At 36.1% G+C, this 17418-nt stretch overlaps 1 protein-coding gene across 3 annotated transcripts in view; it reads left to right on the forward strand.

The window, feature by feature from the left end:
• Nucleotides 1-1943: 1943 nt before the first annotated feature.
• The window catches only part of CPEB3 (cytoplasmic polyadenylation element binding protein 3), an 87733-nt gene continuing 72258 nt past the window's right edge, over nt 1944-17418 (forward strand). For 2 of the 3 annotated variants that reach the window (XM_075108200.1, XM_075108201.1), the window contains exons 1-2: nt 1953-2080; nt 2309-3219. In XM_075108200.1, coding sequence (XP_074964301.1) covers nt 2320-3219 — 900 coding nt within the window. In that variant the 5' untranslated portion in view covers nt 1953-2080; nt 2309-2319. Of the gene's footprint in view, nt 2081-2308; nt 3220-17418 lie in introns of all 3 variants that reach the window. The other variant, XM_075108199.1, reaches the window with a different exon arrangement.

The following is a 17418-nucleotide window of genomic DNA, read 5'->3' on the forward strand; positions in this document are numbered from 1 at the left end:
GGCCTGGGTGTCCAAGTAATTTATTATCCAGTGTTTTTCCATTCAGACTGGCTTCCTTCATTAAAGGTAGGTCTTGACCTTGACAGGAGGGTTGAATTGTACAGTGATTTTTCACCTTTAAGAAGCAATATGAAAAAGAATGTGGATTACAGGCCTTAGGATAAAGTTCAAAAACAACTGTCTAAGTTGAGGCACGTATCTGAGGCAACTGCTGTGCTATCCGCTATAGATAACCTGGTGACTAACTGATTTAAATATACTTTATTGATGACAGGATTTTAACATTTCAGCTGCTATGTTTTCCTCTCTAAATACATTTTTGTACTGAAAAACTCAGACTGGTTGCTCAGAACCAGGGAATGGATAATACAATCTTTTTCTCTCTCTAATGTGGAATCATCAGTAATTTTATGTAGCCTTAAGAGTAATAAAGATTTTGATAGAAATTAAGCTGATGGATTGCTTTAAACTGCCTCACAAGGTTTTCGCACCCCCGGCAGCAGGGCTGCCTGTTACAGATGCAATAGTTTACCTCCTTCTTAGGAACTTGCCTTAATGTTGTCTCACTGCATAGTCTGTTCATGAACCCTTGCTTTTTGGTTTACATGTTGAACAGGTCAATAATAGGGAGCATAAGCAGTAACTTAGTTGATAGCAGAAACCTGTCCTGACATTAATTTTTACTAAAAAGTGTGTATATGGCTCAGAAGAGATTTAAAAGAAAGAAAGAAACAAAGAATGTTGAAGATACACAGGGACCACCTGAAAACTGTTGATGTCAGAAAGGAGGGGGATGTTGATTTCACTCTTTGCCACCTTTCTTAAACAGTTAATTGATTTGGCTTAATTTAACTTTGTTACATTAAAACAATCCTAAAAAATGCAATCTTAGGAATGTACATGTTATTAATTCAATGGAAATGCAGTTAGGTATTCACTGATGACCATCTTTGACATAGTTCATTAATGTGATTTTTGTTTGATTTAAAATACTTCTGAGATTTAGAACAATCTCTTCCATTGACTAAAAGTCTGCAAAATGTGGAGGTTCCTGTCCTAGTTTCATACAATTGCTGTTCATGGATGTCTGTATGTGCATTAGTACTACTGTGTTTCAAAATTATAATCAAATTACATGATCTGTCCTATTTCATATGAAGCACCATTTCTTGCAGATATAAGGCTCAACCATTCTACATTTATTTTTGAAAGTTTAAACATATGTGTATTGATTTAGCAGATAATTTGCATCACTGGTTTTTGTCCTGTGCATATAAAGATGACTTTTAAAATGTGGCATGCCTGTATTTTACATATTTCAGTTTGCCCCATTTTCATTTTTCATCGTGAAAGCATCAGAACGATCAGAGTCTAATAATGCCTCCCAGATCCTCTTATTTTGACCTTATTTTTTTCGCAATGAACAAATTACTGATGACTTCATATGTATAGAAATATAACGAGTAGAAATACTTTTAAGCAAAGGACTGCTTTGATGTAAAATAGCGTTTTACACGGAAAGATCGTGAGGTCACTGAAGGCAAACATAACCCCCGTCGGTGGCTTTGTACCCGAAGTGTCGTGTCCTTCCCGCCCCCCCCTCGGTCCCTGCGATCGCCTCTCGTGCCCTCGGCCAGCGGCGAGCTGGGCGGCACAAAAAGGCCGGAAAACGGCTCTGCAGCAACGAACCGCTCCGTGTCAGGGCGAGATTTTGTGTGTGCTTTCTCTCTGATAAATTGCAATTAACCGAAAGCGTGTTTGTTAATTAAGTAGAATTGGTACCCGGCTCCTTTAAAGGTCCCCTAATAGAAAAGGGGGTGGAGACGAGTGAAGACTGGTGTCTTTTTAACCTTGCTGAAGGACGCAGCAGTATTTATTGACGTATGCAAATAACCAGGGGGAGGAGGTGGAGGAGGAGGAGGGTGCTTGGAAAAACAGGAACCAGAATCAGTTTCTCATTGCAGGGTGAGCGCTCTGAGTTCCGGTGTAAGAGAAAAGAGACGTGGCGAAATTGCTGTATATCTCTGCCCTATAAGCACATCTCTCATTTAGACTGAAGGGAAACAAGGCATCAAAAAGGGTGAAGCATCTTAAAAAATATTTTAAAGGCAATCTATCATGATCAAAGGTTACATATTCCTAAATGGGGGAGGGGGAAGATTACGGGTTTGCCTTGCAACTTGCTGTAGCATAGCACTAGCAATAGGACGAGATTTTTGGCCGGCAAATGATGAGAACAGCCTGGTTTGTGGTATGAATGACAATGTTAATAATCTGTCTTTGTGGTTTTTTTCCCCTACTGTTTCAGCTGCGCAAACCATGCAGGATGATTTACTGATGGACAAAAGCAAAGCCCAGCCCCAGCAGCAGCGGCAGCAGCAGCAGCAGCAAGATCCAAACTCAGCAGAAGCCCCCTCTACACCCATCTCGTCGGAGACACCCAAACCAGAAGACAACAGTTCAGTGACTAGTATCGGCACATCGGCTCCTTCCCAAAATAGCAAGGAGAAGATGCAGATGGAGTCTCCCATTTTGCCTGGCTTGAGCTTTCACCAGCCTCAACAAGAACCTGCAGCCGGCACCTCCTTGTCTCCCTCCTTTGGCAGCACCTGGTCTACAGGGACCACAAACACGGTGGATGATAACTTTTTCCAAGGGATTACTCCAGTCAATGGGACAATGCTTTTCCAGAATTTTCCGCACCACGTCAACCCTGTATTTGGTGGCACTTTCTCGCCTCAAATTGGCCTAGCTCAGACTCAACACCACCAACATCAGCAGCAGCAGCAGCAAGCTCAGCAGCAGCAGCAGCAGCGGAGGTCACCTGTAAGCCCTAATCAGGCACCTTTCGCCCAGAGAAATGCTGCGTACAGCCATCAGCCCATCATGACCAGCAAACCGTCTTCCTCCTCTGCCTCCTCTTCTTCCTCCTCCAGCTGGAATAACCATCAAAATGCAGCTTGGAGTACACCTTCCAACCCTTGGGGTGGGCTGCAAGCTGGTAGGGACCCTCGAAGGGCAGTTGGAGTAGGGGTCGGTGTGGGAGTGGGGGTCGGCGTACCCTCCCCCCTCAATCCCATTTCACCCCTTAAAAAACCATTCTCCAGCAATGTCATTGCCCCTCCCAAGTTCCCACGGGCTGCACCCTTAACCCCCAAATCCTGGATGGAAGACAACGCTTTCAGGACGGACAATGGCAACAATCTGTTGCCTTTTCAGGTAAATGACTACATGCACCTTCTACATGGTGACAATTATCACAAAGTTGTATTTTTTGCAGGGGTGTATTTCATGTTACTGTTCTATCTGAGAAGCATCTCCTTAACTTATAATTGTGTTATATGAAAGAAGTAGGGTTGATCCTAGGGAGTGCATACACAAAGATTCCAGATTCTGGCTTAAGGTTTACAGTCTTATTTTTCCTGTACCTTATTCTTAAATGTGACAGGGATTTTTGGTGGTGGTTTTTCTGTTTTGCTTTGCCTTTTTAGCATCTGAAAGGCAGTAGCCATCCTTCATGAAAAACAGGTTTGTCAGACTACATTCTCTTGGTGCTGCATGTTATAATTTTTTAAATATTCTCCCATAGGTGAGAAACAGGAGATGTGAAAATTGCTGGCGTCAGGTTTTGAACTGGCATGTTATTTTAACCAAAGATGCTTCTTGATCCTAAATCTGGTTAATTATTTTATCACCATTGAAATAACTAATTGTCCTTATGCCATGGTGAGGGGAGTCTGTTCACATAAGGTATACATATGAAAAGCTGTATATGTCTGATATGTACACCCTGCTGTTATAGTCACAGCGGACGTTTTGAACACATTTAGAAGCAGTGTGGGTGTGTATTGAAAGCGTGGTGTATCTGTCCTTTTCAGTAAGGAAATGCCTAATAAAATTAATGTGATTTAGAAATGGCAGGGAGATATTGTATAAAACAAACCATTTTATGCTGTTCAAAATATTTGTAGAGAAAAGAGACAATAGGACACGACCTTCAGAGCCATATTGCAATGGAGTCTATTTACTAGCTACATAGCTCTAAAATATTTAAAGCTGCAGTGCCCTTCACTGTTTTTTTAATCTATGACGACAAAGCAGATCAATTGCAGCTGAAAGTGGGCCACATAGAAGATTTGCAATTTTAATGCAGAACGAAACCTGTCATGGTGTGAAATCCATTTTAAGTGAAAAAAGCAGAGCATGCACTTGCAGTTACATCTATACAAGGTGAAGTGAATTTCAAATTTCCTCTAGGTTAGCTTTTTTAGTCTCAGACAAATCGAAATTTTCTGTTTTGAAATGTAGTGAAATCATTCATATATGCTTTCTCTTTAGGTAATTGCTTTCTCAATAAAGTATGAACTTTCCAACATTTTTAACTAACCAGTATGGTAAGAATAGCATCCAGATTGACACTTAGTATTAGAAACAAAATAAAAAACAAAAAAATAAATCCCCCCCTTACTTTAAGAGATTGTTAAGTAAAATATATATAATCCTAAGCACTTTTCAGTCCCATTCAAAGAGGGCACCTTATAGTCAGCCCTGAAATTTCATTTTGCTGCTTCATTCTGTTTAAAGGGAGAGATGCTAATTTTTTATTGGCTGCCCTAAATGAAGGCGGGGTGGCTTCTGGTGAACTGCTGGTCAACGTCTCTGTAGTGCTGAAGTCTGGAGAAAGATTATACTCTAGACATAATATACCTGGTGAAACTCCGATGTTGCATGAGCACAGCAACACAAAAGCAAACGAATGTATCTCCCAGTCATTTTTTAAGAGTGGGAAATGTGTTGCAGTTTACAATTATTATTTTATGTAAATTGTCTATATGTAAGATGTTACAAATTACAAATTCTGGTAAATTTTAATTAGTAGGGAAAACAACAGTCTTATTTCCTTGGTTTGATGGGTGAGATATATCTTTAATGAACGTGCAACTTCATTATTGTGAATATTTAGCTAGGAAAGAAAGTAGATAAGTGTTTTTAAAGAAAAGTTCCTTTGACTTTGAAAGTTTTGAAAAGCTAAGGTATTAGCCAATATGTAAATTTGGAAACTTGTTTTCTTCTCTGTGAATTTAACCTGGTATTTTCCAGTTCAACTGAAAGCAAATACTTAGACTGCTGTCAGCACCAGCTGGAATAACAGTCTGATTTCAGAGACTCAGAAAACTTGTATTTTGTTTTTTTCTTATTAGGCTCTTTTTAATACAAGCTCTGAATTTTGCATACAAGATTGTGATCTGGGTTAATGTTGATTGCTCCTATACTTAAAAAATTGCCAAAGTAGTATTGAAACCATACTATTGATAGAAGGCAACTCTTTGAATTTCATTTTTATCAGTGTAATTAATTTCATATGAGTTTAAGATTTGCTGCCTGGCTTCTGGTTGCCTCCGCCCCTCCCCCCCCCGAAATTGGGCAATATGTTGACACAGTTGACATGGTAAATTCTGCTTGTCAGCACTATCAAGTAATTCTGGCAGGTTTATCCGTGTACATCTGCCACCCTTCATAACTGAGCGTTTTTGATCTGCTTCAGAAACACCTTTCAGTAAACTTGCTAGCAAAACGTTAAAGCACATTAGCAAGCTCTTTGTGCTAACCCGTTCTTTTCTCTGACATTGAGATTATAAGACTTTTTAAAAATTGTGGTTTATATTAATTCCTTAATAAGATATGAATCTCAAGATGTTCTAAGTAAAAAGAAAATATGAGTAAGTTCACCAGTTGAATTAACATCAATAATACGTATTTTTTAATCCAGGTTTTTGCAGTGATCAAAGATTTTAAGCAGAAAACTTCTATATCCAAGGTTTGTGTTCTGAGTATGTAATATTTGCAGACAGCTGATAGACAGTTACTGATAGGAGAAAAAAATGCTGAATTTGAAAATGTTTCTTTTAAGAACATGTATATAAAGCAATATGCTAGATGTCTTCATCCCTGACTTTGAGTAATACAGTCATGCACCTTGAATGTCAAAATGAATCTGCATCTGTCCCAAGGAGCTGTACTGCAGAACATAGCAGAACATTTAAAACATCGATTGGTAGGAATTCCGTTGGCATCTGCCTTGTGATTGGTGTTGAAAGGCAACTAAAAATGCTTTGAAAGAGGCTGTTTTCATAGACTTACTGAGGAAAATTGATTGCACTGCATAAAAAAAATTTGAAGATACAAAGCTGATAGTTGAAAGGGAAAAGAAAGAAGCAGTTGGTCTGGGATGAAACGTAATGTAGTGACTAAGAGTTGGAGATAAGATCACAGGAATAGATGTGGAACAAGGCCAGATATGAAATATAGAAATGTGACCAGTTTGTTCTTCTGAGTATTCTTCGGCTTCTGAGTGGTTCAGGCGAAAGTCCCCTGTTGTGAGGACTTCATGTGACAAGCAGTAGTATTGTGCCATTATCCTAGGTGATCCCCTTTTCTGGCATTTGAGCCTGGCAATAAGTGATTGTCCCTGGGACGTGGGCAAGAGTTCACTTCTTTTTTACAGCAGAGTGATGGGGCTTGAATTATCATATCATGCTTCTGAGCTGCTCCCAGATTCTCTTTTCCTTCACTTCTCTCAGGTAAATAGTGTATTTCTTTCGGCTTTTGGCAATGTGAAGATATTGGGACACAGCTTGTGGGGTTAGGAGGATTGATAGTGCCTGAAATAGACCCTTGGAAGCATAGCTAAGAAATTCTCCTTATGGTGGAGAAGATAAAGAAGGAATTAAATGTTTGGAGACCAGTATCCTAATAAAGGAGGTCTTCCCTGTGGATGTTTAATAGCAGCAATACAATAACAATTACCCAGGAACTGTTCGGGTTTTGCTGCTTTCTGAGTAATGTTCTTTAGAAACAATAAAAAATGTGCAATCACAAGTTTTAGATTTAAAAAATGCATAGCAGTTTGGTGCTCTTGAAGATTCTGGCGCAAACATCGAGTAATTCTTGGCAGCTTTGCTGATAAATACTTCTCTAGCAGAAATAAATAAGGTGGTATTTATTGTGGATAAAGAGAGTTTTAACATGCTATCTTTTGCAGGGAGGCTGAGAAGGGGTGTGGTGGTGGGTGTTTTGGTGTTTGATTTTTCCTCATTGATTTCAATAGGAATTAGTGTGGACCCAGATAAAATTATAAGCTAAATTTAGAAATTATATATAACTTCAATATTTCATACTTAAACAAAATGCAAATCCAAACATGCAGCGAATTTGTATATAAATATATGTTTGCATAAGTGTACATTTATACATTTAACTATAGATACACGAATTAGTAATACATTAGCAGGCACGAGTACTTTATCGTGTGTTGTACTAAACACTGTAGTTGTTTGCTGAGTGAAATGAAGGGCAAGGGAATGGTCACTGTATGATGTTTATAATTCTAGTGTGACTTTTGGTTGATGATTAATAGACAGCTCCTTAAGAAGCTGCTTTCTTTAAACATTTGAAGTTCTTCGAGCCTGTGCTATTAGCCTACACTTAGCTTTCTCCATGCCAATACAGATTGATATTAAAAACAAATCACATGTATACACACATATGCAGTAAACTAACACAGAGTAATTTTTGCCAAGTCCTAGGGAAAAGAATATTAAGTACACTGTTAAGTTCAGTTTTATAATGTTTGTGCTAAGTGCTTCACAGGCAATGATTTGGCTGTTGCTTATTTTTTATAGTACTGTTTCTTAACGCTACAGCAACCTGAAATGCATATTAGGAGATATATATGTGTGTGTGCTTATATTAAAAATTATTGAATTAACATGAGTTCTAGTATTGGAACACTACTGAGTGTAACAAATACAGTTTTATATTTATAAGTAAAGGTGTTTTACTGGCTAATGCACTCCAGCATTTGTAACTTTAAAGTCTGTTTAAATCTAGATTTTTTTTTTCAACCAGAAATAGTTGTATGCAATAAGTCTGTTTGAAAATTAATTTTTAGAACACTGTATTGCTTTATTCTAAATTTGACATTCTGGGCTCTGGCTTCTGACAGTTTAGTAAGTAACCATACTTAGTAACATTACTGGTGTCTTAAAAACTATTTCTTAATGTGTAGTCTAATCTTAATTTTTCTTAAAAAAAAAGGACCTAATTGTGGAAGTAACTTAGTCCACCTTTTTTCTTTTTCCCTCCTTCCTTACATGCTTCTGTTGTTACTATTAACTAGCACAATAACTAGTCTGATTCTGAATATTAAAATGTGAGAACACATGATAAGGTATCTCCATAGTCTTCCACTGTAACAGATACAAGCAATAAATGACATTCTAGCCTTAGCAGTTGTGAAGTATTTTACAATTTTTGTTAGATATTAAATTTGATGGATTTTCTAAATGTCTGTGTTTTCAAAATAATTAAAAAACAGTAACAGTGCAGAAGAAGCAGCACGACTGTTTCATATTTAAAGTACAATGATTTGAGCGCTAATTACTTACTGATTATTGTCTTGATTTTAAGTAACCAACTGAATCATAGATAAGCCCTCAAAGTTAGTGAAGGTAGGGTGAAGGTGTGAGTCCAGTACGCGGTTGATATTCTGAGAAATTTCACATATAGGCAGGACTTCTTTAAAAACATTAAAGGTATTAATATAGAACAATGAATCAATATTTTTGTCGTAAAGATTAAAATCTTTAATAGAGTTGTCTGTCTTTCCTTTGGGAGGTAAGGTAGAAGGGAAGGTGAAAGGCATGGCAGTTTATTTTGATATTTACCTTCTTGGATCATCTTCTCCAGTTTTCATTTTTTTGCCTAGAGGCTGCTCTTGTGAATTGACTGTAAGAGGAATAGAGACCTGGAAAAGTAATGTTTTCCTCTTACAGGTGATTTTCAAGAAGAAAATATGAGTTTGCTGAGTGGATGATGAACACCCATTTCTTAGCTGTTGATGAAATAGCTTTCCGTTCATTAAGGTCACTCATGAGTGATTTCTGGCTGAAGCATAGCAAAGGGAAGCTAAAAGATAGCACTGCTTATTTGAAGTTATATAATGATCTTAAACCATGTACATCTGAATTTGCTTGGACTGGGTAGGCTACTGTGCTTTCAAAAACTTTTAAATTAGGCTGAAGAGAAAAACATACCAAAACTTTCCAGTCAAAGGTCATCACCTTTGAGAGAGGCTCTAAAGCTCTCTGGCCTTTATTTGTTTTCTTTTTCCTTCTGATCACTTAAGATAGTGTTACAAGTTTGAAAATACTATTCATAAATAGAAGATGCTTGTCCTAGAAGTTTAATCAAAACATGATTCCAAAACATGGCATGAACTCCCACAGGAAATAAAGGCCTTTACAGACTTCACTGTTTTTTCCCAAAATAAGCATGCTGCTTTGATTTTGATTTTGCTTTTATCATAGTAACATGTAATAATTTAAGGAAAAAGATCTGTTCAAGACCTGTAGTATAATGGCAGTTAGCAGACTTTAGATAGAAAAAGTATCTCTATTCTCTTTCTTGTCCCTATTTCCCCCCCCCACTCTGTCATCAGAATTCTCAGAAATCAATATTGAAAGCTTTTAATCTGTAATTGTAGGTTGCAATTAACTGCTGAAAATGGAGCACCATATTCTTTAGGCGTGAAAGAGGATTGTTTACTCGTACTCCATGTCTTCAGAAAAATAGTGTTTTTCTTGTCAGAAGATATCAAGAGCTAGGTAAAGAAATCTGTATGATCTTCAAATGAGAGGAACAATAGAAGTAGATGGAAGTTACTGCCTTCTCTCAGGGGTAATCAGACTACTGTGCCCTTCTAGCTTATTGCAAGCCCAGTTAAGTGCTTAGTTTCACAAGATGCTGCCTGAAGTAGTTCTTACCATTTCTCATCTCAACCTATGTATTAGGTATGGTGGGCTAGAAATAAAATTTCAGAAAGGGCAGGAAACAGAGTTTTCTAATTCCTGTTAACTCAGCATAAGGTCAGCAAAATTTCCCTTTGGACTCCTTCTGGTGCTGTGTGTGCGAATAACTTCCCTTCTGTAGGGAAACTTCCTAAGTGTCCACATGTGTTTAGAGATTCCTGTCCCCCGCCAGGCTGCAACAAGAGTAGGTGGAACATGTAGTATGAGAGATAAACTATGCACATTTCAAAGATTTAGGGAAATTTTCCATTCCTAGTAATATTAGTATTTTGTGTATACATATAAGCAAAATATATATGTATTTACATCTGTAATCTACAACTGTCTATGTATAGCAGTTTATTTTCTCCAAAAATCAATTGTAATTAACTTTCAGTAACACCTGCTTTAGAACTACATTGAGAAAGTAGCTTTTCCTGTTCTTGAGATAATTTGCCTCTTTTTCATACTTAAACTAAACCTATTTTTTCATCAGCTATGCAAGTTGCAATGTAATAGCTTTCCATTCTCATTTTCTAACAAGTATGTCAGAGCATGTTTTTAGGCTATTGTGACATTCTATACATTCTGTAACTAAATTTAGGGTACCATTACCATGTTTTGTTTTATTATTTCTTCTTTTTCTTCTTTTTTTAATTTTCCTCTGTTGCATTTAGTAGAAATTTACGAGAAGTGCAAAAGCGTTGGCTTTTAAGCAGTTATTAGAATATTGTACATACCAATAATAAGCAGGTGTCTCAGATGAATGTACTGTTTTTGTATATAGAAATAGTTCTTAATTTGTGTAACCTTTTTATTATTACTTGCAAATTTTAGAATTTAAAAAATGCAAGTTGTGAAATGTTGTAGAAACTACTTGTGTATCTTCAGACTTGGTCAAGATTTTCATCTTCATAAGTTTCAATTATATGATTCTGTCTTTTCCTATAGGTTCCCAGTAGCATCTGTAAAACAGCTGATACCTTCGTATTCCTCATTGCTTAATGTGGCTTTGTCTCTCTATTGCATGCTTTTGAAACTCATCCCGAAGGTGAAATTGTCAATTTTTTCTAAGATCTTATAGAAGAGAAGCACTGTGCTGATCAGGATAGATATTGGTCTGCTTTGTCACAACAGTGTTAGGAGAAGCAGTGGTGTGATCTCCATTCTACAGATGTACGTAAGAGGCACAGAGTTTGGGGAAATAATTTTCTTCTCAATGTTCAATCTGAGAAGACTAAAAAGTTGTGGTTTTTTCTGAAATATTTAGCATATGTAGCTCTTTGAAAACAGAACATCCATTGACTGTCTCTAAGTTTGGTGGTTGTGTGAATCTCAAATTAGGCACCAAAAGAAAACAAACTGTCACTTGTGAAAAGTTTTAGTTTGTTATACTAATTATTCAGGAAATAATAACTTTTCATCATGGAAGAGAGAAGAAGCAAAATATTTAACTTCTGTAGCTGAGAGCCACTTTTCCTTCAACTGTGTCATTCTCTGTACATCTTCCAAATTCTGCAAGAAACAACACAGAACTTCTATAAACAAACCTCTTAATTATTCAAAAGCATCACTGATAGGCACTGGATGAGATGGGGTTTGGTTGGAAAAATGGTTTTGAAGCTTAGCTATAGCTTATCCATGAAAATGGTAGAATTTAAATTGCACAGGCAGTCTTACTCCTGCACTTCCTAACTTTTTTTTGTGTATGGCTTTGCAAAATTTGCAAGAATTGCAAATTCCTAGAGCTTAAGTAAAATACTTAAGCAAAACCACAAATTCTGTTACACATTAGGATGATGACCTTCACATTATTCATCAGCCAAGTTGAAGTCTTCTGATCAACTCTACAGATTGTTCTTGGTTTCACGAAGGTAATGAAAGTAAGGTGTGCAGAGCACAATAATGTCAATGGGTTTCACGTTTGGGTGGAGCAAGATTTTGTGGGCATGGCCCCTTTTTTTCATGCAGCCTTGAACTGTTCAACTCCACTCCTTTCAAACTTCCCTTCTACTTCTTTCTGTTCCTGCTTTTTGATCCCTTTTTTTACTGAGGCTTCTCATTTGAGTTGGCCTTCTGTGTTCCACTTTCTATGTCAAAGCTTCAAGTTACAGGGGAAGGCCCAATAAACCGTTGTAATTATAAGCTGAACCGTGTTCACTTACTAGCTGGGAATTAATTCTCTGCAAACTTAACAGCATGAGTAGGTTTAAGTAGGTTTAAACAAATTCAGGGAGAATGGAATATTTTTAGAGATATTAGCTAGAAGTTCTAAATTTTAGAGGTTTAGAAATCTTAATCAAGTGATAATTTAGTCTGAACATGCTGAGCTGATTTTTTTTCCCTGTCCCCACACCCAGCTTCCAGAATGTGTGACTTGGGATGGATTTTCACACAAATTGACAGAAAAACACTTCTGACATAAAATGAGAAAAGCATTATGTCTTTAACGTGGATATTTTTATATCTATGTAATTTTCTTTTATGTCATAATTGTAAGTGGATGTTCCAGTGAACTTAATCTTTCCTACATGGAAGAATTATTGTGAGAGGTGCTCATCTTAAAAAGATTCACCCTAAAAAGTTATTTTTGGCAACACTGTAAGCAACTTATAGCTGACCTTTTAATGAGAAATGTCAGGCAACTTTAGAAAGTGATGCTCTCTATAATGTATTAAGTTTCTGAATTAATCTCTTCTATATATAAAAATTGCTCTTCAAAACAAAGCAAATCACCCACTGAAGCTTTCTTAGTTTTGTTCTCAGTGGTAAATGCTTTTTTTGTGAGTAAGGTTTATTTCCCAAAGGAAGTCTTTGGAGTGATGGCTGCAGTGAAAGTTGCTAAAAGTTAAACATAACAAATGTTTTATTTTAGAACATGTGGATGGTAAAATATTCTTTTGGATTAAATGAAAATTCCCTGTTCCTCCTTGGAAGTTGCTACTTCATTCTGCTTGAAGCGATGAAAATGTTTTAGGCCCTTACTGCTGTTTGTTAGTTGTCCAGGGGCGGGGGGAGGATAAAAGGAAGGAGTTGCCATGTTGTCTTGAATGATCATGTGTGTAATTCCTACCTGATAAGAATTAACAAGGCCAACCCAGTGATTTTGACTTGGTTTTGGAGGATAAAATTTAAATTGTCACTATACCATCAATAATACTCGATTATCACTGCTGTCTAGTTTATTTATACTGTATGTGTAGATAAACTAAACATAGGAACAGGAACTAGAACTACCAAGCTAATTATATTTTTTCTTCTTTTTTTGTTATTTTTAAAATTTAGTTATGTTTTTAAAGTTATTTCTCTAATTTTAAAAGTTTTTAGTAGTTATTTGTACGTTTTAGTGGTATTTTATATGGTCATCATGAAAAAAGTTATTTTTATGTATTTATATGTGTTCTAAATGCTTGCTATAGTGGCATGTATGTGTAAATGAAAACCCTGCAATTCACAGTTCAAAAGTCTTTCTTAAAATCCTAAAACGTTTCCTGGATGCTTATCGCTCCTGCTAACCTCAGATTTCTTGTGCCTTTATCCTTATTATTAAAACAAAATACATAAAAACTTTAAACCAAATTGACAATTTTTTGTTTCCAGATTTTACCTTGCTGGTAAAATCAGTAATCATCATGATTTACTACAACTTTCTCACTGCCATCTGTCTGTGAAATGCCATTTAATTTTACTTACACGTCATATGATGTGTATAACGAACAGTTCTTATCCTGAAAGCATTTTAAACAACAAGGCATGGAATGGGTGAATAGTTTTGGAGCTTGTGCCAAGTATCTTCTCAGCTCAGGTATGCTGAGTGTTCTCCTTCATACATATATTTTTCACCTGGGATGGTGTTCTTTTATGGATTTTAGATTTATTTTTTATGCCCTATTTGTACAATTGCTTTTTCTGATGATATTTAAAATAGTATTTTTAAAAAATATTTATATTTAGCTTGGCTTGCAAAGTTGCTCTATTCAATTAGAATATCTAAGAACAATGCATTGTAAGATGCTCTATAAAATGTTAGATCATCTCAGTTTTTCAAGTCAGCCTTCCACTGACATGACCACGATCATCCAGTCACTCTTTCTTTTCTATTTCTAATGTTCAAATTTTTATATTTCTTTCCTGTTAACCTAAAAAAAAATTTTACGAATCAGTCTTTCCAGACCATCCAATTAAGTGTTAAAGAAGCAGTGTTAAGTTGAAAAAAATTTAACTGGGAAATTGTTTATAAGGAAGTATTGTGCTTTAGTTCAAGTAATGCATTTTTTTCTCATGCTCAGTAATACTTAATTTAAAATCTCATATGCAGGTATGACAAGCTCTTCTTGAATTGCTCTGAGCGGTTCTTGTTTGTACTGGTGGTGTATTAATTGAGGTCCGAGAGAGCTTGTGTCTGCTTAGTTTATCAGGCAGATACCTAGAGTGTAAAAGGTAGAAATCTAAACAACTTTGTAAAGTTTATCATGTGTTAAGCAGCTGGAAATAAGGTGGAGAACTAGCAACATGTGACAGACAATCATGAAATGTTATATGACCTTACAGCAGTCAACAGATCGTACTTCAGAATGCTTAAATCTAATATATTAAACTCCCATGTTGCCTGTGGTCTCACAAGGAAGTGTTTTCCAGAGCACTACTCAGCTTGTTTTAGGCAGATCCTTTAATGCAGTATTTTACTTTGTGAAGGGGATTTGTTGAAAGCACTAATGAATTAACATGTAGGTAGCTAGTGTTACTGCCATTTATTACATGACCTTTACAGTGACTGTACATTTGTAAAGGGTTAAAAAATGATTAATGTATTAACTGATTGTCAGAGTCTGGCACATTAACAGATAGCTTGTAACCAAATCTAATACCATCTATTGATATGCTTAGTAGCCATTAAGATGTGTAATAGCCAAGTCTGTCAAATGTTTGTAACGTACTTTGTGGTTTTGAAATTTTCTTTAAACTACTATGAAAGATACTTTTTAAAATTATGATTACCCTAAGTCTGACCAAATATATAATCTCATTAAATAATGCTCTTACTCATGTATTGTTTCTAGGATGATATTGTGTGTTCCTGTGTCATTTAAAAAAAAAAAATTGGAAACAGTGGAACCCCTCACAGTAACAGAAAGGGCTTTTCTTAAAACTCACAAAGCCCTAAGCAGCAGCTAACTGCAGTAGGAAGACTGAGGCAGAACAAGAGGGGGAGGAAACAAAGTCAGGGATAAGAAAAAGTAGGATTTCTATAATACAAAATGAAAGTGAAGTTGTGGTATTTTCATATATGGTAATCCAAGATGATAATATACCTGTTCACTTTCTGTGGATGAGAACTTCTGCAAATAAAATCTTGCAAACTTTAGGCTGGGTTTGACATTTCAGCTTGGTGGGTTCTGCTGCTTTTAGCTGCTAATAAGTGAAGCTGTACCTGTGACTTCTGAGTAATAAAATCAGCCTTAATTGTCAGCAGAGTTTGAGTAATGTTTTGATGCAAGTTTCTGCAGACAGTCTTACCTCCCTTGTCTGAACAGGAGCACATCCTTCTGACATGGTTTTGAAATGTAGAAATAGGAGATTACTTAACATTTTTTTTCTCGTTATGCAAGGGAGAAGTAACTGATGTGTGCACCATTTAAAACTGCTTGAGAGTGGATTGTAGTAGATTTTACAGTTTGGACGTCTTCACTTCCTAGAGAAACTGGGAAGTCTTCTTGCTATTTTGCTTGGATACTGGCCTTGTTTGAATATAAACTTGGACCGGTCAATGTTTCAAAGTACAGCTCAGTCATTGGCTCTGTTGGGTGTGTAGAGGAAGGGAAATAACTTAAAAGAACAAATACAATGAAAACAGCTCTTTTGTGAATACAGATATGGATAGATGCAAAAGGCAACCCAACTAGAAGTATCATTGTTCATACAGCCTGCAATTTCGTTTGCCTTTTCACACGTAACATTTATACTCATGGTTTATATTTGTCCAGAAATTAACCAATAAACTCTTGCCTTTCTTCTTCCTTTGTCTTTTTTTTTCTGGTAGATGAGGTCCCAGTTTATAGTGAAAATTGAGTCCTTGAGGTCATGGCCTTGTAGTTAGTGCTATTAAATATCATCCTGTCTTGCTGCAGTTCTTCAAATTAATTCAATGCTTTCTGTATGATGAGCTGATCTCCTTTGTATTGATGATAACTTTTAAATATTATTGGTGTGTTCCTACTTTAATAACCAACATTATGGATAAAATTGGTCTTGAAGATTTGCTTTTAAGAAACTCTATTAGTAACTTTTCATTAGCAGATTTCTGTTTAGCACTATCACTTCTCTCCCTTTTTGTCATTCTTTCTTACCTCAGTTGCACTAATTAACATATTTATATAGTTACTTTGCTTGTAGCATCATATAAAATGCTATATTGAAGTCCTTGTTAGATCAGCCATAGCATATTTTTTTAAGAACCAGAAATAATACTTTCCAGGATATTGCATCATTAAAGTATGTTGCTACATTATCTCTGCTGGTTATTTCTTAAAGAGAAGACCTCCTTTAATTTCAGTCATAAAAACTAAAACCAGTGTTTGTCATCTATAGTTTCATATCCTGCTTCAGTTATTGCAGTTCTTATATTTTATTTTTTATTGGTCAGGTATACACAGTACTGACATTCTTACTTGGACTAGCTTTAGTTGTCCCATTAACTGTGCCTTACCAATTCTGGCTCTTTTTGATTACAGTGTTCACATGCACCTGATGTCTGTTATTGAATTGGATAGCTGATATTGCTTTGTCTCTATCTGTCTTTACTGTTTTGACCCTTGTTTACCTGATATTCCTCTCTGTATGTGAAGTCAGTTCTGCTGACTTCTGATATGTTTTTGTTTAATTCTTTTATCAGTCTTGCTAGACTTTTTCCTAGACATTTGTCCATGGTATTCATGCTGGGCTTGTTACGGTTTCCCTGAATGCACTTACTGGCTTGAACATACTGGTTGTTTCCTTATAGCAACATTTCTTAAGGTGCATGTCAATCTTTATTACCTTGTACAAAAAAGAAAAATTCTGTTGCAAATCAAGTAGGCTTTTATCTCAAGGCATTGGCCCTGTCTGGAGCAATCTTTACTAAATTTGCCCTGTGCTAAATCAGTTTAGCTCTTACAATGTAAAAGGAAAGCGTTTTCTTACTCCTATGAGTATCTCTTCCAGTTTCTGTGAGGAGTTAACATAAAAGAAGGTTTTCTTCTTGTTAATTGCCTGTTCATACAGGTACTTCTGTATCCTGTATATGATTTCTTAATTATTTTAATTCATGAAATCTAAATGTGCAGGAGTAATTTGAAAGTGTAACCCCTAACTGACAACACAAAAATGTTTATGGCTTCTTCTCTATTATATTCTATATTCTAACCTATTCTGGTTATTTTTCAGGGTTTTAACATAAGTATTCAGGCACCTTGTACATGGGAGAGTTGTCCTTTTCCTCATACCCAGTATGCCTTTAAGCCCCTTGGGCAGTGAAAGATGCAAGTACGCGTAGTGTGATTCAGTTAGTATTTTAATATATTTATTATATAAG

Source organism: Phalacrocorax aristotelis, chromosome 12 (assembly GCF_949628215.1).
Source record: "Phalacrocorax aristotelis chromosome 12, bGulAri2.1, whole genome shotgun sequence".
Classification (NCBI taxonomy): domain Eukaryota; kingdom Metazoa; phylum Chordata; class Aves; order Suliformes; family Phalacrocoracidae; genus Phalacrocorax; species Phalacrocorax aristotelis.